Consider the following 24,074-nt stretch of genomic DNA (forward strand, 5'->3'; position numbering starts at 1 on the left):
CGTTTAACCTAATTAATAGTAAGTTACAAATAATTTCATAATCTAATAATACCGTGTGATGTCATGTGAAAAAGGTCAATTTCTGGAGTGAGAAACGCTGCTGACGTGGGGCCGTTGGATCCACAATTCAGTTTGACAAAAGTGAAGGGGAGGTTTTTGAACACAGGAAATTAGAAATTGTAATGTTCCTAATTTGAAATAAAATTTAGAATATCATAAAAAGTAATAATATTCTTGGTAATAATATTTAATTTTTGTTGTTGTGTAGGTTACTTTAAAAAAAATGAAATAAAATTACCAACACTTACACAAAGCATTTAAATGTGACTAACTCAGCAGTAACTTTTCTGAAGTTCTGCTGCAAAAACTGAAGCCAGTGGTCTGCAGCCAGGTTAGTTTGAGGTTTGAGAGTATGGTTTTGGAAATGTAAAAAGCTGAAATGTATTTTCTCCACATGGCTTTGTTCAGTAGAATAGTGTGATGTGGCTGTAGCTCTTAGCAGACGGGATGTTGGAGACTTGAAACATGATTGGCTGTTTTCCCAGCGCGTGACATCATGCCAACATCATTGGAAAACTAGACCAGCAGATTTGTCGTTATGAATATAACTATTTTTTAATAAAACATTGCTAATGCAGCTTTTTCCAATGAATTGGCATGACTTAGAAAACATTTTGTTTCTTTTTTATTCTGTGTATGTATTTGCATTTAAAAAGTTTATCTTAAACAATTGATGTTTAAATAAAATTCTAAGACCTTTCTTGATGGAAAATAATAATAATAATAATAACAATGATAAATAAAATTGATAATAATAAAAATATCAATAATGATAATGCTAATAAAGATAATAAATAAATAAATAAATAATATGATATATTTAATATTGTTGTAATTATTATTGTATTTTTTTTGGATATTGGATTTCGTGATTAATATTGTACAACATTGCAAACGTTTTTAGACGATTATATGTTTCTAATTATTTCCCATGTTATTGTGTCCAGAACATGGAAGGAAAAACTAGAAGAGGCCGAGAGGAGGAAGCGAGAGGAAGCCAAAGAGCTTCAGGTAAATCTTCGACCCTATACTGTGTGTGTGATGGATCGATGAGCTTTTCAAATGAGTTTCATGGCCATTTTCTGTCTCTTTCTGCTTCTTCTCTGTGTGTCGTTTAGCGTGCCGGCGTCACCTTTAAAGTGGATAATCGGCTGCCTAACCTTGTGAACCTGAATGAGGATCCGCAGCTGTCAGAGATGCTGCTGTACATGATTAAAGAGGGCCAAACCAAGGTCGGCAAGCTCAAGTCTGAGTCGGCACACGACATCCAGCTGTCTGGAGCACTCATCGCCGATCAGCACTGGTGAGAACTGACGCGCCTCATTTTTTGGTTAAAATTCACCTTTTTATTAACAGGTCAGTAATAAGATTTGTGTAGGTCTGATAAAAAATAATAAAATACTAAATTATTTTAATTAATTTGTGTCTTTATTTAATTGATTTATTTATTTAATTTATATGTTTGTAAATTTTTACAATTTCGTTTTGTTAATTTTAACCATTTATTTTTGTTATGTTTGTATATTAAAATATTTTCAAAATTTTTATGCATTTTTAACTTTGATTTATTAAAATGATTAAATCGATTTATAATTAATTTTAATAAGGTATTTTGTTATTGTTTTATTTAAAAATAGTTTTTTAGATTTTCTTTTTAGTTATTTTTTCATGTTTATTTAAATATTGATTTATTTATCTTTGTGTTTGTTTGTTGGCAATTTTGTATATTTAACTTGTAATTTAAAAAAATTATTTAAACTTTTTTCTTTTAGTTAATTTGACCTATTTGTTTTTGTATTTTTATATTTGTTTATTTAATTTATATATTTGTAAAAAATATTTTCCTTTTACATTTTGTTTTTATTTTGGTTAATTTTTACCTATTTATATTTAATTACTTATGTATTTGTTCAATTCATTGTTTTATTTATTTACAATTATTTTTATTCATATATTTTAATATTGTTTTATGTGATTATTAATAAAAAACACATTTTGGAAGACAAAAAATATTTCAGATTTTTTTCTGTCAGATGTCCATGAGCCATCAATCAATTTGAGCTCTTAATCTGCTAATTCAAGCTAGATCCATGCTAGCAACATGCAACTTCATGCTAGCAACATGCTTTGTTTTTAAACTTTTAGCATCATTTTAAACTTTCTTTTTCTATTTTTACTTTCGTTTTAGTGTCATCTCCAGTGTGAAAGGAACTGTCAGCATTAAACCAATGCCAAACGCTAAGACCTTTGTGAATGGACATCTTGTTTCCGAGTGCACCGTTCTCCACCATGTACGTTCTGCTCACTATTCTTAAATGTTGTTCATTCTAAAAAAACATTTAGTAGTTTACTTATTTGTTTCTTTACGTTTTACTTTAAACTTTAGGGAGACCGTGTGATTCTTGGAGGAGATCATTACTTTCGGTTTAACCACCCTGCGGAGGTTCAGAGTGGGAAACGAGCATCCTGCTGGAGCAGTGGAGACGGTCACAAGGACTTTGAGTTTGCCAAAAATGAGCTGCTGTCGGCCCAGAGAGCTCAGTAAGTATGAGTGTGGTGTTTGGTTTCCTGTTTTTGCTTTTGGCAACTTTTATTTATAATTGTTTTTGTCTTTTGGGAAGGGGGTGTTTTTTCTTTCTTTGTTTTTTGTCTTTTTTTGATTGGGTGAGGTGTTTATTGTTTTGTTTTCCTGTTTTGTTTTGTTTTGTTTGGTTTGTTTTTGTATTTTTGGTTTGTGGTTTTTGTTGTTTTGTTTTGTTTGAAGTTTTGTTGTGTTGGTGCTTTTGATTTGAATGTCAGTTCTGTTTTTTGTTTTATATTGGTATTTAATTTTAGTCTTTTTGGTTTGGTGTTGTTTTTGTGTTTTGTTTGGTGTCTTCAGCTTTTTTGGTGTAGAGTTTGGTTTTATGTTGTTTCATTTAGTTCGTTTTTGTCTTTGGTGTGTTAAGGCTTTTGTCTTTTTCGCTTTTGATTGTTGTTTGTTTGTTTTTAGTTTTTGGTTTGATTTGAGGCTGTTTTTTATTTGATTTGGTGATTGTCTGTTTGTTTTATTTTTAATCATTTGTTAAAAAAAAAGTTTTGATGCCGTATTTGATTGGGTGCTTTACTTTTGTAATTACTTTGCTTGAATGTGGTGTATGCTTTGTTAATCTTCTAGTTTTATTTTTTTATTGTTTTATCTGTGTAGTGTTTTGTTTTTATGTATAATCTCAATAACATGGCTAGTTCACCTGAAATGAAAATTACCTTACAATTTGCTCCACCTAATGTGGTTTAAAACCTTTTATGAGTTTCTTTCTTCTGTTGAACACAAAGGAAGATATTTTGAAAAATGCTAGTTGATAGTAGCTATTAGGGATGTCCAGATCTAATCACATGATCAAAAATCAGGCCCGATCACAATATTTCAGACTTGATCGGAATCGGACATTACCCCCTATATATATATTAGGGATGTAACATTATTGTAAATACCGTCATACCGCAATATAGGCGCATGACTCAATAAAACTATATTTCTGAGAAAAGTTTGCTTAGGCGAATGAAGCGAACGGGAGGTAGCGGGGACTACAATTCCCATTAGCCTAGGCGTGGTCATCATCCTTTGCGGTCTGTTGTCACTACAGATCCAGTAATGCGGATATGGAGTGTTTTGCTAGTAGCGGGGAAGAAAAAGAGCTGGAAATGATCGAACCTAAAGCGGGTTTTAAATCGGATGTGTGGAAGTATTTCGGCTTCTTTTTAAAAAGATACGAAAAAGGAGAAAAGGTGACAGACAAAGAAAAAAACTGTATGCAGGCACTGCCAGACTGTGGTGAAATATAATTTGAGGAATACGACTAAAAACAGTCATGGGGACTGCAGAACACAGCACACTTGTTAGATTGATGCAGACATTGACTTGTACCGCAAAAAGACCTCTATCTCACTCATGGCTTGTCCTCTCAAGTGGTGGAAAGACAATGCACAGCGTTACCCACTGCTGTCAACCTTGGCTAAATCATATCTCTCTGTCCCAAAAACCTCAGTCCCAAATGAGAGGGTTTTTTTCTGTTGCAGGGGACATGGTTAATGCCCAGAGATCCCAGCTTTTGCCAGATTATATTTATATGATAATTTTCCTTAAAAAAAACATCTCTATCTAAGTGAGTGCATGATTAAATGTTGAATCTGATGAGTTTTCAACAATACTAAATTGAAACATATTTTTTTTTAACCTGGCTTTATAGTTTTTTGTTATTAAAATTGATAAATTGAAGTTCCTGTTTCAAAACCTACAGATAGATGGCTAATTTTTATGTCATTGATATGTTCAGAGCTAAGGTAAATAAGTACTTCTGGCACTTTTTTCAAATCTTTTCATTAGTTTTGTTTTCCTGTAAATTACTCAATAAATACTGTACCTTGCCATTCATACCGAGGTATTACCGTACCGTAAAATTCTGATACCGTTACATCCCTAATATGTATGTATGTGTATATATATATATATATACACATACATACACATATATATATATATATATATATATATATATATATATATATATGTATATATATATATATAGTTGATAGTAGCTGTGTATATGTGTGTGTATGTATGTGTATATATATATATATATATATATATATATATATATATATATATATATATATATATGTGTGTATATATATATATATATATATATATATATATATATATATATATATATATGTGTGTATATATATATATACACACACACACACACACACACACACACACACACACACACACACACACATACATACACACACACATATATATATATATATATATATATATATATATATATATATATATATATATATATATATATATATATATATATATATATATATATATATATGTATATATATATATGTATATATATGTGTATGTATGTATATATATGTATATATATGTGTATGTATGTATATATATATGTGGAACATCCTGAATCTGCTTCTTCGCTGCTCTTCGGGAGTCTAAAAAAAAAGTGTAAAATCATTTCCCAAGATTAAGATGAGAGTAATTCTTAATCTTTATTCTCCATGTCCCTGCAAGACTGGAAGCTGAGATCCAGGAGGCTCGCTTGAAGGCCAAGGAGGAGATGATGCAGGGCATTCAGGTGGCTAAAGAGATGGCACAGAAAGAGTTGAGCGAGCAGAAGAGTCTGTACGAGATCAAGATCAGAGCTCTGGAGAGAGAGTTGGTGAGATCTACATCATATATTACAGACAGCGTTTAGCATTTGTCTGTACTCCAGTTCCTCAAACACTGATGCTTTCTTCTTCAGAAGGAGGAGAGTGAAAGGAAAAGAGAACAGGAGCTGCATAAACAGAGAGCCGCCAGTCAGATTGAGCAGCTGCAGTCTGTAAAAACTCTACTGGAGAAGGAAGTCAGCAGCCATAAGAGACGTCTGCAGATGGAGGCTCAGGCCACTAGACAGGTGAAGAGCTTACTTAATATCTTAATTCATCTCTAGACGTTTTATAAAGAAAGTGCAAAGGAAAATATATTTCTCTCTCCAAACAAACACCTGTATATAAGTTAAACAAGAACTCTCCATAGGTGTCATGTATTTCATAAGGTAAAGAAACAGTCAAAACACTTAATTTTGCTTTTGAATTAATATGAGATTTGTTGTGCTTTTTATTACATTTTTTATCATTATTTCTTTTTCTGTAGGCGATGGCTGATCATGATGTCCGGCATGCTAAAATTGTAGCAGCTCTTGAGGCCGAAAAGAGGAAGATTGCCGAAGATTTGGCTCAGATTGAAATGAAACGTGCTCTCAAAGTCACTCAAACCCCTAAAATGGGTACTGGCACACTTTCCATTTAAAAGACATTGAGTTTTCCATCAGTGTGATGTTCACCATCATCTTCTTCAATATTTGTAGCTATTCCGCAATGGGATGCCATGAAGCTGTCTTTGATGATTGAAGAAGCAAACAAAATCAGCGGCAAACTCAGAAAACACACAGTCTTCAGCAGGTACAGTTATTTAGTGTGTGAGGACATCAATATTTTTGGTTAATAGCATAAAAAATCAGTATATTTAGATTATCAATAAGTAAAATTCAGCTATTTACATTATGGACTTTAAAGAGTTTGTATGTGTTTGTGATTTGACGACAGACACGAGGCTGCTGATAAAGAGGTGGAGGGTGGAGACGCTCAACTGCAGGTCCAGGTTCAGAACACCAAACTGGGCATTTCCACCTTCTGGAGTCTGGAGAAGTTCCAGAGCAACCTGGCGGCCATGAGGGAAATCGAGCAGGTGTATTAATATTAATTGTTTATATATGGAAATAATTATTTCAGGTCCCTACCAGTTTGACGTCACACAGTGACATGTGACATCAGTCTGCAAGGTTATTCTAGAGGTTGTGGCCACTGGTGTTTGGTTTAAACACATAATTATACATAGCTGCATTTTTTGCCCTGGTTTGGTGGTGGTCTTTGTGTATGCATGTTTGGTTTTGTTTGTTTTGTCTTTGGTTGATTTTATATTTTGTTTGGTGTGGTTTTATGGTTTGACGCCTTATTTTAATTCAGCATTTATCTGTCTTTTTTGGTTTTATGTTGTTTGTGTGTTTGGTGTTGAATTCGTTTAGTCTGTGATTGTTTGTCTTTTGTTTGGTGTGGTTTCATTTTCTTTGATGCTTTTTAATTTAGTGTTTGTTTATCTGTATTTTTTGGTTTTTATGTTTGTGTGTGTATTTGTTTTTTTTTTGTCTTTCTAGTTTGGTTATTTTTGCTTTTATGTATTTTGGTTTGGGTGGTTCTATTTACAGATTCCTTTTTGGTTGTTTTTGTTGTTGTTTTTATCTTTTTTGGTTTATTGTTATTATTATTTTTTTTTTTTACACATTACAACCTCATTAATAGGGATGTAGCGATTCACTGAGCGATTAAATTCTCCATTTTGAGGGAGGGTCAGGGTTTCTGCAGGGACTTAAAAGTCTAAAATTTAAAAATCGAAATTTTAGGCCTTAAAGTCTTAAATTCTCTGTTCTAGGTCTTAAATATTTTTGCACAGGTCTTATTTTTCTGATGTCCATGTAACACCACATCTAATGCTCATTAAAATTCTTTTGGGTTGTTGTTGCTTGGTTTTCATGATGTTGTAGTTCTTTATTTCACCAGTCCAAAAGTTGTAATTTGCGGTTTTACCACTACAAATGAGACCAACATGCAACAGCCAATAAGCTTTCTTTTATTGAACTCAAATGCAAATGTGATGTCATCGATGTGTTTGCAGAGCTTTGCTTGAGTGCGCACAACGTGATTTCGACTGGTGGAGCTCACAAAATCAGACTTGAGCGAACAGTTTGTGCGGCGCCACATTGATTTGAGTTAAATATTAACCACTTTGAAGAGACTTGACAGGTACACCTGAACAGACATCTTTATAATCTGGCCATGCATGATCATAGAGATAACCATATGATTCTGGCTAGAAATTGCAACAGCAGTGGAAAAGAAGTAAAGTTTTCGTTAAATTTGGGAAAAACCTGAGGGATAAGTTTGTTAAAACAAAAAAAGAGGCCTTGCAAAAGTGGTGACCCAGGTCGTTTTAATAATACAGTATATGTTTTTCATAAGTTTTACACTGCTGTGTATATTACAATTTTGAATTAAAAACAATTTACAAGTTACAAACTAAAATTAAGTAACAAATTATGTCTTTGATAACTGGAAAGGAATATTTGAACCTTTCAGTTTACGATATATTGATGCCCTAATTTCTAGGCTTTATTGATGATAATGGTCAGGAATGTAAGACCATTATTGCCTTTTTAGCCTATACTGTAAGTAGAGAACAGAAACTAGCCAGAAAGTAATGTGTGAATTGTTGAGTGGGCAAAATAAAAAACGTCAGTATTTTTAGTAAGTATACTCTTTTTGCTTTTATTCTTGCCATAATAAAAAAATATAATTGTAGAGCAACCCAAGTTCTGTTGCCATTAATATTTAACTTTAATAGGTAGAACTGTCCAATATATGAACAAATGAAGTGATGCATAAAAGTTTGATTTTAAAAATCTTGAATGGTTATAAAAATCTTTATAATCATTATAATAAATTATAAAAATAACAAAAAACTATTAGTTTAAAAAACTTAAATGATATTACTGACATGACCTAGTTCCGGAAACGTTCTACTTGTCTGTTTATCCGTCTGATTTTACTATCTGTTTCTTTTGCCCTCCCCCTGTCATTTAAAAGAATATCTTAATGGCAAACGCGTCAAGTATAAAAGCCTTGTCCGTTTTGTGAGGTGTGCGATGCGGCGCCAGGTGAAAATCAGCATTAATAAATAAATCAGCATTAAGATGCTTCTTTGTTTGTTTTTCCTGTACTGTTCAATTTGAATACATTTATTTTACCAATAATTTTGTGACTTTTCATTTTCTCTTTGTGTATGCGTGTCTTTGATATTGTGATATAGGTCTTAAATTTAATACTTAATGGTCTTAAAAAGGTCTTCAAAAAATTGACATTATATCTGCAGAAACCCTGAATTATGAACAGCAGTGATATATTTTCTAGGTTACCACTTTAAACAGAGCAGCACTGCACTTATTCTGGGTTCACACCAAAAGTGAAGTTTAGTATTCGCATGAGTAGATGCATACAAAGTCACTGAAAAACATGCAAATATAGGAATATGTCCACTGGGCAACAATGCAGTGGAATGGGCGTTGTGTTTTCTTAGAGCGTGTGGAATTCCCTTGTGGTGCGTCTTTTGCACAATTTCGTTTAATTGAACTCGAACAAAAAAATTGCTTGGGTAACAAACATTCCGCGAGTAAACTAAATTGAGTGATACGGTGCTCTGTGTTTAGAGTGAACCCAGAAATATGAACATTAATATGTATCGTTCAGAGAAAAGATGAACCGAAAATGCCACATAAATTAGAGACAGTTCTTCTCATATATTTATTCTTATAAACTCCTACTCCAATTATATCATCATTTGTTTGGCGTGTCAACAGATTTGAATCATCACATATTTTAAGCGATTAATCAACTTTTGTGGCTCATCGTTACATCCCTACTCATTTACCATCAGCTTTTTTTTTTTTTTTACTTTTTTGTAAATTTTTTTTTTTTTTTTGGCCAATTTACTTAAAAATTACTATTTGGTTTGTTTAATTTTTATGTATCTTTTCACTTGGAAACTGCACCACTCAACGATCCAAACGCAGTGCTGAGTTTTTAACGTCAAACGTTGAGTTGTTTGAATGCAATAACATATGAGGCCATTTGAAGCCTGTTTATTTCCATGTAATTACCCAGTAAAATCAGCAAGCATGTCGATTGGCATTTGCTCTTATTATCGTAAAAGAATCGGAGGCTAAATCAATTCTGATGTTTATTGGCTGTAGGGGGAAAGCGCTTCTAAAGATGACGACGTGTTTTACGACCCTAATGATGAGTGGGAACCAGACCTATCGGCCTCTTCCTCAACCTCGTCTTTCTCTCGAAGAAGGTATTTCCATGTGTTTGTATTTTCATAAATGGTTCATGATTCAGATCTTTGTGTTTCCTTGTTGAGGAATGAGCGAACAGAAGTAGACATTGTGCTCAGTGCTGGTTCTTGTCTTCCACTGTGATGCTATTTTTCCCCTTATAAACCACGCTCTATGGAAAAGCATGTTCCTAAAGTCTTTTTACTGTTTTATTGCCTACATGAGCATGTGACTCGAGCCAAATTCAATATTGATTCATCAAAAATGGTTCTACACCGCATAAGACGAGCAACTACTGGCAAAAATGCATTAAAACATTTTATTCAATTCATCTATAGTTCTATAGCGCTTTTACAATGTAGATTGTGTCAAAGCAGCTTAGCAAAGAAGTTCTAGTAAACTGAAATAGTGTCAGTCCAGTTTTTAGAGTTGAAGTTCAGTTTAGTTCAGTTCAGTGTGGTTTAACTTTCACTACTGAAAGTCCAAGAACTAAAGAGCAAATCTATTGATGTGCATCTCCACAAGCCCAAAACTTGTGAACAAGTGAAGGAAAAATAACCTTGAGAGAAACCTGGCTCTTTTGCACACGGCCATTTCTCCTTTGGCCAAACTTCTTGTGCAGAGATACAATCCAGGCACCAGAGGCTGGAGAACACTGGACGTAACTTTGAATGATTTTTGTTGTATTTTCTGAATTATGGAGTGTGATTTTTAAAAATAGTTTCCCAGACTTGAAAGTACAGTAAATGTTCATAACTTCGAAGTGTATATCTTGAAACCAGGTAAAGAAGAATTCAATTTTCTTTGTTATTAGTGATAGCTCAGAATGTAATTTTCCATATCTAGATCTTTATTTTTCTGTTTTTATTTTTTTGTTGCTCAGGAGTAGAAGTTTGCTAAAGAGCAGAAGGATTTCTGGGCGTCTCTATGAGATCCGCGTTCACCCCATTCAAAGTCTACACTGCACTCCCTCACAGTCCACTGGTAAAGTATTTTTGTGGTCTGTATGTGTGTAATCTATTAAATTAATAGCATTGAATGGATAATTCTCTCCAAAATAACACTTCTGTCATCCTTTCTCAACCTCATTGTATTGTATAAAGCTAATTTTTTTCAGAATAGGTTTTTCAAGAATGTTTTTTTTTATTATTCTTTATGGTGAATGTCAATGGGGAGCAAATAGAAATGAACAAGCTTGTGCATACTATCGAAATTTACAATGTTTTTTTTTGCTAGTGCACATTGGTAATTTAAAGATGAACAATTAATCGGTTAATCCACAGAAAAATGGGTTTGTTTTGGTAATCTTTAATGAAAATCTGACAATTTGCTTCTGCTCTGGAACAGCAGTCCTTCTCTGATGATGTCAGTTTTACAGCTTGGGCAAGATATATTCAGAAACGCCCCTCCAACCATTAACAAAATAAAATTTTAAACATTCTTTAGAATGCCAAAAATTTCCACTTTAGTTGGTCAGTCAATACAAATATGCATGCACAAATGTTTCCTTGGTTTTTGTTTAGTTGATTCAAGTCCCCATCATTCATTCATTTACTTTTCGGCTTAGTCCCTTTATTAATCCGGGGTTGCTACAGTGGAATGAACCACCAACTTATCCAGCACATGTTTTACGCAGCAGATGCCTTTCCACCTGCAACCCATCTCTGGGAAAAATCCATACACTACAGACAATTTAGCTTACCCAATTCACCTGTACCACATGTCTTTGGACTGTGGGGAAAACCGGAGCACTTGGAGAAAACCCATATGAACGCGTGGGGAATATGCAAACTCCACTGACCCAGCCGAGGCTCAAACCAGCGACCTTCTTGCTGTGAGGCAACAGTACAACATACTGTGCCACCACGTCACCCTCAAATCTTCATTACAATATTATTATTAATTTGCTTGTCAGTTGAAGGATTTTTCAAAATCATGTTCCCCTTCACATCTTTCGCAGCCTCCAGAATATATTATTGTTTGTATACATGGATAATCCATGATTATTTACAAAGAGAGGAATTCCAGCATCATTCTTTCTTTTTTGTAACCACTTTATTTCATCAGTTCCTTTAAAAAATGAACAAAAATATGAAGTTCTGTCAGAGCAATTATCATAGTATGAGTTCCCTGTCCTTTTATTAGGTCTGATGAACAAGCCACCCTCTCTGCACTCCAGCACCTCTGACTCCGCCCTCCCAGGCATTTGCAAAGATCTGATTGGCTCTGCTGTTGCTCGTCTGCGCTCCTGCCAATCAGCTGACGAGAGTGAAAGCTTGGCCGACAAACTGACCCTAGACCTGCTGTCAGTTCACAGAGCTGTGAGGTCCATCACAGACCTCTATGAGGACCTGGATGACGACAGTGAGGAGAACTGTAAGTGTCCGGCCATTTTTAAAGCCCCACCAAAATCAGAAAGAAAGTATTTATTTATTTACAAATTACCATGTTTGTAAACACTCAGGATGTGCACGCAGTGAGGTGGCAGAAAAAAAAAAACAGGAGCGCTAGCATTTACATCGAGGGAATGACATCCGATGCGGTACAGAGTTTGTCGTTGTCTTGGAAATTATATTAACTACATATTATGTATATTATAACAGCTTGTCACTCACTGATAAACACAGTTAATCTGCCAATTTAACATTAAAGTGAGTGGCGTTCATCTGACAGGTCCATTTGCGATAGCATCCTCCCAATGGATAATGGATAAGACCAAATGGCAAAGCATCCAGGCCCAAGTATACAATCGCATTGAAGCTCTAAGTGTTTTAATAAGAGAGAAGTTAAAGGCCTACAAGTCTTTGGATGCCAACAATTTTGTTCTGTGTGCTCACATGCAAGAATTAATGTTCCATGATTACCAGATTCAAAACTTTGTAGTGCTAAAAACCGAGGTTCTGCCTAGCCAAAGACAAGGAAAGAAGACAGAACTGTACAAGGCCTGGGTAATCATCAACAAGCAAAACTACTGCATTCTGACAGTGAACAGCTGTACACCTGTATAGCAGGGTTTGTGAGCTTACACATAGAGGTAAAGTTGGTTTTATATTCGCACATTTGAACTTTCTACTTAATTATATAATTTCATAAAAGTATTATTTGCAAACTCTACATAGCAAAATCATATTAGCAGCCAATGTCTATCAAACTACAACATTGTTCACAGTCAAATAAACAGTGTTGATGTTGTTTGCAATTCACACTTGCATGTTATTTCAGATTGAATATTCAAAGTGTCATGGTAAACAATATAGGAAGTGTGTCACAAGTTGTCACTCAATGAATGTGTGAATATAACCAACATTACCTTAATAACATACACTTTCACGTTTGATTTTGAGCATTCAGTTTCCGCAGTTTAGTTCACCATGTTTAACTGTTTTTTTTTTTTTATGAAATCATTGCTGCAATCAAAAACGAGTAACGTGTATGATTCAGCATAGCGTGAACTTGCCTGATATAACATGAGAACTGCAGAGTCACTTCATTCAGCTCCCTTTTAACCAAAGAAGTCTGCGGTTGTTGGCATTAAAAGCAGTGTGGTGTACGGTAAAAGTTAAGTTTTCTGTTTTTGGACTTAATTTGGCATCCTACTGCACAACACGACATGTTTGCTATTGCAACCGGTCTCTTTTTGCAACCGGGAACCCATGTGACGTAGGTTGGTAATTCGTCTATATAATAGTCTAAAGGTTACCTAAAATCTAATATACTACAAAACAATGACATATTTTGCTTTTAGAAGATATATGCATTCAAAAGTTTATGTCTCACTTTCCGTCAATGAGAATCAACAATTTTACTCAGATTTTCCTCTGACCAATCAAATGCTCTCTAGTATTAGATTAGCCCCACCCACTACAAGATGCAGATGAAGTTGGTAACTTTGAGGTTGTAAGTGGACGGTCATACAGATGGTTTGTGTAAACATTTGTATATATCAGAAAATTATCAATGGTAGTGAAACGGTGTTAAGCCCAGTTTTTACTTTGAGTGATCATCACCATACCTCATGACTAGGCCCACACGGAAACTGCGAGCGCAGATTTCTGCAGATTTTAGCCCATCATTGATTCTGTTTATTTAGTTGTGTATAAATTTATATTTATTCAGTTTTTCAATGAATTTCAGTAATATTATTGACTAATATGAAATTGTTCATATGATTTATTTACAATACAGTTTTTTAGTTGAGATATTCTATGAATCACTTGCTTTGTTTACCAAATACAGTGGATCTTATTGGATTTCCATTGTAAAGATTTAATTAAAGTTAAAAAGGTATTATTATTTTATTTTATCTATATTACATTTTTATTCATGATCTCCAAAAACCATCCCCGCATAAATCAGCTGATTTTTCAAGTTCTGCACAGAAATAGCAAAAAATGTTTGCAGATTTTGTCTGGCCCTACTCCTAAATGCCATTTTGAACATTTATACTTCTATTTTTTGTTTTTGTTACTCTGGGAATCACTCTTTTGAAACGCTAACAGTCAGTGGGGTTTATATGTTCCATTCTGTCATGTTTACTACACTGGAAATGCGTGGAGGGCTGCTCATTCAGGGAGGAAAATAGCTGGAACCGACAAATGTTTCAAGTTTCCATGAAGTGGTTTGAAGTGTAGATTTTTGTTAGATGTCTGATGTAATTTGAACTGATACACATAGACAGGGCAGGAAATAGAGGTAGCGCCTCCCCTCTTTTAAAAAGCAGCCAATAACGTTTAATCTTTATCACAGCTCTGCTAGTAAGTGTGGTTGAGCTCAAGTGCATATAGCAATAGCTAATAAAAGGGGAGGGCTTTAAGAGCTATCTGATATGCCCCACCCTCTTTCATGTTAAGTTAAAATTACTTCACACTTCGAACAAAGCTGTGCATTTCAAAGGGAATTTAACAAAGCTAAATCAACAGATTCATTCATCATTGTCAGTATTCAACTTAGAGAGGCTTATTTGGTTGTATGTGTGTTTGCGAGCAGTGTTTGCCTGCAGTACTGAAGCCCAGACTCATCTAGTGAAGGCCACGTCAGCTGTTGAAAGGGCCGTGTTCATTACAATGCACTGGGTCTCCAGCATTACATTCGGCTCTATTACTGTGTCTCAGAGAGCCGAGGAGCTCAAGATGGAGGTCAAGAAAATCGGAGGATACCTGCAGTTACTCATTCAGGTGCTTGTTAATGGTTTATAGATAGTATAAAAGATGGATTTATGTTGCTTACTTATCGCTTTAGTGTTGATGGGGTACCAGAGGAAAATACATGTTCATCATATTTGTATTTATTCGTATAGAAGTCATATTATTAGAAAATGTCAGAATATATGAAATAAAATTCAAAAGTTTAATTATTTATTTAATCATTATTATAGTAAAACAATATCATCATTACAATCATCATCTCACATCTAGTAGTGAAATTGCTTTATTTAATTGTATACATTTAAATTTGTGTAAAGTGTTTTTAAATTTAATTATTGTTTATAGTTGTGTGTTTGCGAACAAGCATTTTTGTAATTAAAATTTTTCTTCTTTATTTTAACTTTATAAATTGGAATATTTAATTTTCAAATATTTAATATATCAAATATATTATTTTATTTTATATATATATATATATATTTTTTTTTTAAATAATAATTTGTTTTAAATAATAAAATTAATGTTTAAATACAAATATTTAATACACATGCAATATTTAATGTTTAAATGTGTGTGTATGTATAAGTATTTTTGTAATAAATATTTAATTAATTGCATTATTGTTATTATTTGTTTACTATTATTATTATTTATTTATTATTATTGTGTATTTGCTAATAAACATATTTGTGATTTAATGTTATTATATAATTTTAAATATTATATAAAAATATGTTATTTTAGAAAAAAAGTACTACTGTGTTAATATTTAAATGTAAATGATTTAAAATAAATTTAAAAGATTAAAAGATTTAAAATAAATTTTATATTTCAGTGTTTAAATTTCTGTATATATTTATTTAATAAATGTTTTTTAAATTTTATTATTATTATTATTATTATTATTTTTATTTCAATGTTCTGACAGTTCATAATAAGTAAATTTGATTATTAACTGCCCTCTTAGTCTCCTCCTACACATATGTATGTATCTAGCATATAATGTGTTTATAAATTCACTTAGAAATATGTCAGTGTCAGCACTGGAGTTGTAATTAAAATGCTGGTGCTGGTCTTTCTGTGTGTTGGTTTTTCAGGGCTGTGACTCTGAAATCTCCTCCATGGTGACAGAGGCCCGGAAGAGGGTTGCCGAATGTATAAATGCAGTTTTTAAAACCATCGGTTTTCTGGCTGCAGTGAACGGCACTGATCTTCATTTGAATGAACAAAATTCAGAAACCATAGACAATGTGGGTGTTTTCTGCAGTTTGACCAATCATTATCTAAATTTCAAGGATGTAGAAGGAAGTAGCATAACACTGTTCTTGTGTTTGTCTTCTCTGTAGAGATCAGTTGTGGATTGCTTGCAGGATGGGATGCGACAAAGTGTGAAAGATCTTCTCTCTGTTGGTCTGCTGGTCACTGAGGAGATGCTTCAAGTTTCTCACACGGGATCAACGGTAATTGTTGTAAAAAAATATTTGGGGAATTTATCAAAATCTCAGGAAATACGCTTAAAGTACCAGCAAGTACATACCAAACTCTTCTGTCCTCTTTCTCAGCTGAGGTTACTTCTGCAAAGCAGACATATTTCCGTCTGAAAATCAACAATGCCACTAATCCTCGCCTACTTTTTAAAACATTTTCCTCCCTCCTCTATCCTCCTCCTCCACCCGCATCCTCCACACTTACTACTGATGACTTTGCTACATTCTTTTGCACCAAAACTGCAAAAATCAGTGCTCAATTTGCTCCACCTACAACAAACACGCAAGATACACCACCAACACCACACACACTCACCTCTTTTTCTCAGCTCTCTGACTCTGAGGTGTCCAAACTCGTGCTATCTAGCCATGCAACCACCTGTCCACTCGATCCCATTCCCTCTCATCTCTTGCAAGCCATCTCTCCTGCAGTCATACCAACACTGACTCACATAATCAACACATCTCTTGACTCTGGTTTATTCCCCACTTCATTTAAGCAGGCTAGGATAACCCCACTGCTAAAGAAACCCAACCTGGACCATACGCTACTTGAAAACTACAGACCAGTATCCCTGCTTCCATTCATGGCCAAGATTCTGGAGAAAGTAGTGTTCAATCAAGTCCTGGACTTTCTTACTCAAAACAATCTCATGTACAACAAGCAATTCGGCTTTAAGAAAGGCCACTCAACTGAGACTGCCCTGCTCTCGGTTGTGGAGGATCTCAGACTGGCTAAAGCAGACTCTAAATCATCAGTCCTCATTTTGCTGGACTTGTCAGCTGCTTTTGACACTGTCAACCACCAGATCCTGCTATCTACGCTCGAGTCACTGGGCGTTGCGGGCACTGTTATACAATGGTTCAGATCTTGCCTCTCTGACAGGTCATTCAGGGTGTCTTGGATGTCCAACCTACAGCATCTAAACACTGGGGTACCTCAAGGCTCTGTTCTTGGGCCACTCCTCTTCTCCATCTACACATCATCTCTAGGACCAGTCATCCAGAGACATGGATTCTCCTACCACTGCTATGCTGATGATACCCAGCTATACCTCTCTTTTCATCCTGATGATCCCTCGGTTCCAGCTCGCATCTCAGCCTGCCTGTTGGATATTTCACACTGGATGAAAGATCATCATCTTCAGCTTAACCTCGCAAAAACGGAAATGCTTGTAGTTTCTGCCAACTCGACTCTACACCATAACTTTTCAATCCAGATGGATGGGGCAACCATTACTACATCCAAAATGGTGAAAAGCCTTGGAGTAACGATTGATGAGCAACTAAACTTCTCTGACCACATTTTTAGAACTGCTCGATCGTGCAGATTCGCACTCTATAACATCAGAAAGATCCGACCCTTCTTATCTGAACATGCAGCTCAACTCCTTGTTCAAGCTCTTGTTCTCTCCAAACTGGATTACTGCAACTCTCTACTAGCTGGGCTTCCAGCTAACTGTGTCAAGCCTCTTCAACTGCTCCAGAACGCAGCAGCACGAGTGGTCTTTAATGAACCTAAACGAGCACATGTCACTCCGCTGCTAGTCCGTTTGCACTGGCTGCCAGTTGCTGCTCACATCAAATTCAAAGCTCTGATGTTTGCCTACAAAGTGACTTCTGGCCTTGCTCCTTCTTATCTGCTCTCACTTCTGCAGATCTATGTGCCCTCTAGAAACTTGCGTTCTGTGAATGAACGTTGCCCCGTGGTTCCATCCCAAAGAGGGAAGAAATCACTTTCGCGAACGCTCATGCTCAATCTGCCCAGTTGGTGGAATGAACTCCCTAACTGCATAAGAACAGCAGAGTCACTCGCTATTTTCAAGAAACGACTAAAAACTCAACTATTTAGTCTCCACTTCACTTCCTAATCTGCAATTGCCTCTCTGAATATCACACTAACTGTACCAAAAAAAAAAAAAAAATACTAATACTTCCCTTCTTAGACTTTACAGACCTGAAACTTGCCTATAGCACTTATTCATTGTTGCTCTTAGTTGTTTAAATTGCTTCCTTGTCCTCATTTGTAAGTCGCTTTGGATAAAAGCGTCTGCTAAATGTAAATGTAAAGTAGCCTTTGTCGTCCATTCAAGGTAAAACAATCTTATACATTTATTCATAATATACACTGCAGCATCACCTGTCGCCTTGCGGCTTGTGTTCTGCAAACCCGGGTTGTTAATGAATGTGAACTACTGCACAGGGTTGTAACTACTATTGTGAACTGAAAGAAATTACAATGTTCAAATATACCGTGCATCTGCAAAGTATTCATAGCACTTCACTTTTTCCACATTTTTTTTTATGTTACAGCCTTATTTCAAAATGGATTAAATTAATTTATGTCCTCAAAATTTTACACACAATACCCCATAATGACAATGTGGAAAAAGATTTTTTGAAATTGTTGCAAATTTATTAAAAATAAAAAACATGGAAAATCACATGTACATCAGTAATCACAGCCTTTGCCATGAAGCTCTAAATTGAGCTCAGGTACATTCTGTTTCCACTTATCATTCTTGAGATGTTTGTTTCAGCAGCTTTATTAGAGTTCACCTGTGGTAAATTCAGTTGATTGAACATGAATTGAAAAGGCATACACCTGTCTAAATAAGGTCCAAGGGTTGACAGTGCATGTCAAAGCACAAACCAAGCATGAAGACAAAGGAATTGTCTGTAGACCTCCGAGACAGGATTGTCTGGATGCACAAGGCTGGGAAAGTTATAGAAAACTTTCTGCTGTTCTGAAAGTTCCATTGAGCCCAGTGGCCATCATCATCCGTAAGTGGAAGATGTTTGGAACCACCAGGACTCTTCCTAGAGCTGGCCGGCTATCTAAGCTGAGTGATTGGAGGAGAAAGGCCTTAGTCAGGGAGGTGATCAATAACATGATGGTCACTTTGTCTGAGCTCCAGTGTTCTTCTGTAGAGAGAGGAGAACCTTACTTACAGAAGAAAAACAATCTCTGCTGCAATCCATCAATCAGGCCTGTATGGTAGAGTGGCCAGAAAGAAGCCACTCTCTACCTGGAATTTGCCAAAAGGCATCTGAAGGACTCTCAGATCTTAAGAAACTAAATTCTCTGGTCTGATGAGATTAAAGTTGAACTTTTTGGAGTGAATGCCAAGTGTTAGGTTTGGAGAAAACCAGGCACCGCTCATCACCAGGCTAATACCATCTCTACAGTGAAGCATGATGGTGGCAGTATTACGTTGTGGGGATGTTTTTCAGCAGCAGGATCTGGAAGACTAGTCAGGATAAAGGGAAAGATGAATGCAGCAATGTAGAGACATCTTCAATGATAACCTGCTTCAGAGTGCTCTTGACCTCAGATTGGGCCGACGGTTCATCTTCCAACTGGACAATGACCCAAAACACCACCAAAATATCAATCGAGTGGCTTCACAACAACTCTGTGAATGTCCTTAAGTGGCCCAGTCAGAGCCCAGACCTAGATCTTATTGAACATCTTTGGAGAGTTCTGAAAATGGCTGTACACCGTCGCTTCACATCCAACCTGATAGAGCTTGGGAGGTACTGCAAAGAGGAAAGGGAAATTTCTAAAGACAGGTGTGCCAAGCTTGTGGCAAGATATTCAAAAAGACTTGGCTGTAATTGCTGCCAATGGTGCATCAACAAAGTAGTGAGCAAAGAATGTGAATATCTCCGTACATGTGAGTTTTTAGGTATTTTATTTTTTATAAATTTGCAACAATTTAAAAAAAAATCTTTTTTTCACTTTGTCATTATGGGCTATGGATACTTTCTGGATGTACTGTAGTTCATTTACTGTGGTTAAATTATAAGCTCTCTTGTGATTTTTATTTTTTAAAACAAATTCAAAGGCTAATAATTTTGCTTTTAACTGTACATAGTTTTATTTTCTTGTGGTAAACAAACAAAAAAATGTAGACTTTTTTTGTAATGAAAAGAACAGTTGGATTCTCACCCTGTAATTTAAGGTGGTGATGCAACAGTATACTACAGCATGTGTTTGCATTATTTTACAATAATTCAATGTGCTGGAGTCAACTATTTTACCAATACCATGGGTGCCTTTAGATTTATTTGATTTGATTTTCGACAATTGTAGGTTGTGAAATTATCATTCTGTTTGAATGAATTATCATTCAAGTCATTCTGTGTAGTGATATAGAACTGTAATTTGGTCAAGACCTGTCTAGAACTACTTTAGCAGTGGATTTATCTTTATTTTAATTGATATTGATGTACACTTCAGCATAGTTGTATAAGTTGTCATGTTTTTGTTTTACAGCTGCAGATCTCTAAATGGATGGATGTGGCCCGCTCTCTCCAGAACTACCTTCGCTGCTGTTTGTCGGTGCGTCTCACAAACAGCTGTTGTTGTCATTGAGGTTAACACGTTTGGATTAATGACCGAGTGGGATGCCGCTTGTAAAACGTCAAACCAAAGCGCTCTTATCGCATGTCTTGGGTCGTTTCGTTGTTTAGAAAATAAATAGATTGAGTGGAGTGTCGTCTGTCACCTTAATGTGGCTGTAACTGTTATCTTCAATACACAAACTACAGGCTCACCGTTATTGTTCTGCTAGAGAATGGGATGCTGGGATAAGGAGAAATGAATGTGTCCCACATAATCGCTCATTTTTTCAAACCTACAGTCCTAAACTGTTTGGGCAAAAGCAAATAAGAAACCCATATATATTGGGGAGTTTGTTTATGTTGTTTTTACATATGATATGCTAAATTACAATTATAATATATAATATTTGTAGGTTTGATGTAGTTTTGTTTTTTTTTTGTTTTCGTTTTATTTGTTATTTTAGAGGTTGTTTGATTTGGAGGGATTTTTGTGTTTTTTATTGGAGATTGGGGAGTTAAAGTTGTGTGCTTATTATTATTATATATATATTTTTTACTTATTTATATTTGTTAAGCTTAGGGGCAGCTTTTTTGGTTGGGTGAAGTTTGGTGTGTTATTGATTATTATTTAGTTTGGTATTATAATCTCTTGCCTGTAGAAGTGGTAGGTGTTTTTTTTTTTTTAGTTTAAAGTGTGTATGCTTTTATTTACGTATGTAAATATGTCTGTGAGTGTCAGTTTATTTATTTATTTATTTATTGTTTAACTGTTTTAGTATGGTTTTTGTGTTGTGAACTTTCCCTCTAAGAGATGTTCTACATCTTCTCTTTCACAGAAGAGCTCAGACTCCTCTGAGAATCATTGTGTAGATTATGAAAGCTCAAACTTGTATGACATTCAAAGCACCACTACCAAACTCCTCAAGCTGAACCAGGCTATCAAAGATCTGCATTCGTCTCTGTCACGGTTTCTGAAGGGTAAAGTATTTTACATTGCCGTATTCATACACCAAACCCTTCACAGTTACAGCAAATATGACATTAGTTCACTTTATTGATGTACATTACAGGTAGGAGAAGCGACACTTCCCTTAGTGAAGCGATACAGTCTTCATCCCAGACTATTGATAAAATCATCAGCAGCCTTCCTCATGAAATAACAGGACATTCAGATGGTCTTCAGCTTCAGGATGACGTTCAATCAGCGCTCCAGGCTTTGCTAGCAGTGTTTTCTAACAGCACCGATGAAATTCAGAAGCCGACCACAGACAGACACTTTGTTCAATCAGGTTACAGCAGCAGAAATCGAACCGTCCCTAAAGTTGTGTATTCTCTTTCCTCAGGCATTAGCACATGCTCCAGAGACGCCCGATGGGTGTGATTTAGTTAAGTATATAATGATTTTTGGCATAACTGCAAAATTGTTATGTATATTCTGTTGTTTACTGCACTCATACTGGTCTACCATTGTTTGCCTACAAATTTTGTCTGATTTCTTTGATGGATTTTAATGAAGGGCTTAATGGTACAGCTTATGAAAAGAGGTTTCTGTGTATTTTGTATTATCAAGCATTATCAAAGCATTATAAAAGCTAAATGAGAAAACACTTCACTTTCTGGATATATTTTGCACTTGAAACTTTTGCACAGGCTTTGTCACAGCTGTTTTTCTACACATGGAGATGTGAGTTTTAGCATTTGTAGCAACATGTACTCTGGATCATGTAATTGTTTGATAATAATTTATACTTTCAGTAATAAACACTCACTTGGAACGAGGTCTGGTGTCTTGATTAAACTTACTACATTTCTTTACCATCCTTAAAGTAACTAGAGGTTTCTTAAGCGACTTAAGATTGTAAATATGGTTGGTTCTTAAATCACTATAAGGCTTGGCTTCTTATCTGTCAGACCTGTTGACTGATCATCAGCCTGGTCAAACCAGAGATTACATTCTAAAAACGTTGAGTAATTTATTTAACCCAATGGATGAATTAAAAATATTTGCTGCTTTGTTGGGTTATTTTTTAACCTTTATTGGGGTATTTATTAATAACAAATTGGGTTAAATATTTGGTGCTTTGTTGTGTTATTTTTTAACCTTTATTTAGTTATTAATTTAGTTACTCAACCAGTTGGGTTAAACAGATTTAACTGATACAGAACAGCTGTATTAATATGCATACGTTATGTTGTTTTTGCATTTTAAAGTTTATTTAAGCTCTTAACGCAATAAGTTATTTTTTTTTAGCAAATTATCTCTCCGTGTCGTGTAGTGTTTTTTTTTTTAAATATATATCTGTTTCACCAGCACTCTTATTATTGATGATACAACTGTGCAATTCATAGCCAATCTATATTAAATCATCTACAGTTTTTTTTATTAGAAGCTTTTGAATGTGGTTTAAATGTATTTGTACTTAGTGGACACTGAGTGAAGCCTGCTGCAGCTGCTGGACAGTCTCTACAGCACACAGAACTCTATATTCTGCTCCATCAGCACATGATTTTCTGCTTGCAGTTGCTGTCTGTACTTTGTTCTGTTTTTTCATTGCTTGTGATTTTTGAGTTTAACAAAGTGTCTGGAACTTAAAATGTAACGGAAATAAAGCATTTTCAATATTTTTTAAATTATGTTATTTATTTACAAAGCCATAATTATGACGTTAATATAGCCCTAGTTAGTAATGGTAGCAATAGTAATACCAGAATGAAAAAAATAACATTTAATGAAAATACCAAAATGCATTGGGTTAAAAAAAACCCATAGAAGGTGCTATAATAACCTATAATTGGGTTATATCTTGGGGTATTTTTAACCCAACTATTCCCAGACAGCACACATACGTTGGGCCGACGTCGGCCGAAGGTCAACACGTCGGCCCCTTTAATTCTAACATCGGTATATGGTCGGCCAAACATACGCATGATCGTTCGGTCGTGTGTTCTATTGTTCCAGCTCAACAAACGTCGGCTCTGCATCGGTTAACGACCAGAGGCCGACGAAGCACTTCATAAGCACTTTATCTCTCATGCCCATGAAGGAATCCGGCAACATATTTGGTTTACAAGTAAGTTTTTGCGTGCATAATAAATTAGACAAACGCGACATGCATCATGTCTACTGCGTCGGTCGGTCCAGCTTTAAATAGCCTACAATAATACAGTAAAACTGACCAAAATGCCTACAATACATGATTTCAATTAATTAAAATATAAAAAGTTTTGTTGTTATGCTTAAATAATGAAAACGTTGTTTTTTTTCTGGTGTTAACTGCTGTTTGCTTTTTTTATTGTGGCTTTTTCTAATACATTTTTCCCAGTGTAAAAATGTTCTGCATGTTCGGCTGTTTAATTAAAATAAACACCTTTTTACAGAGTGACATCTTTGTTTTATATATACTTGCATTTATATTTATTGGTTATTTATTTTTGACAGTGAATCTGATGCACAAATAGGCCTAAGTGTTTGTTTTGTAACAGTTTAGTAGGCTATAAAGCTCGTCTTAAAGATAATAGCGTATATAAAACTACTA

At 34.9% G+C, this 24,074-nt stretch overlaps 1 protein-coding gene across 3 annotated transcripts in view; it reads left to right on the forward strand.

The window, feature by feature from the left end:
• kif14 (kinesin family member 14) overlaps window positions 1-22,316 on the forward strand; it is a 36,191-nt gene extending 13,875 nt beyond the window's left edge. For 2 of the 3 annotated variants that reach the window (XM_087302960.1, XM_087302962.1), the window contains 18 exons: window positions 1,008-1,071; window positions 1,179-1,363; window positions 2,249-2,351; window positions 2,447-2,601; window positions 5,144-5,291; window positions 5,376-5,528; window positions 5,768-5,900; window positions 5,982-6,075; window positions 6,220-6,361; window positions 9,477-9,580; window positions 10,444-10,544; window positions 11,706-11,936; window positions 14,547-14,734; window positions 15,802-15,954; window positions 16,051-16,164; window positions 20,471-20,536; window positions 21,375-21,516; window positions 21,609-22,314. In XM_087302960.1, the coding sequence (XP_087159086.1) occupies window positions 1,008-1,071; window positions 1,179-1,363; window positions 2,249-2,351; window positions 2,447-2,601; window positions 5,144-5,291; window positions 5,376-5,528; window positions 5,768-5,900; window positions 5,982-6,075; window positions 6,220-6,361; window positions 9,477-9,580; window positions 10,444-10,544; window positions 11,706-11,936; window positions 14,547-14,734; window positions 15,802-15,954; window positions 16,051-16,164; window positions 20,471-20,536; window positions 21,375-21,516; window positions 21,609-21,919 (2,587 nt within the window). In that variant the 3' untranslated portion in view covers window positions 21,920-22,314. Of the gene's footprint in view, window positions 1-1,007; window positions 1,072-1,178; window positions 1,364-2,248; window positions 2,352-2,446; window positions 2,602-5,143; window positions 5,292-5,375; window positions 5,529-5,767; window positions 5,901-5,981; window positions 6,076-6,219; window positions 6,362-9,476; window positions 9,581-10,443; window positions 10,545-11,705; window positions 11,937-14,546; window positions 14,735-15,801; window positions 15,955-16,050; window positions 16,165-20,470; window positions 20,537-21,374; window positions 21,517-21,608 lie in introns of all 3 variants that reach the window. The other variant, NM_001044976.2, reaches the window with a different exon arrangement.
• Window positions 22,317-24,074: the final 1,758 nt, after the last annotated feature.

The sequence above is a fragment of the Danio rerio genome, chromosome 22, assembly GCF_052040795.2.
Source record: "Danio rerio strain M-AB ecotype USA chromosome 22, GRCz13ab, whole genome shotgun sequence".
Classification (NCBI taxonomy): Eukaryota; Metazoa; Chordata; class Actinopteri; order Cypriniformes; family Danionidae; genus Danio; species Danio rerio.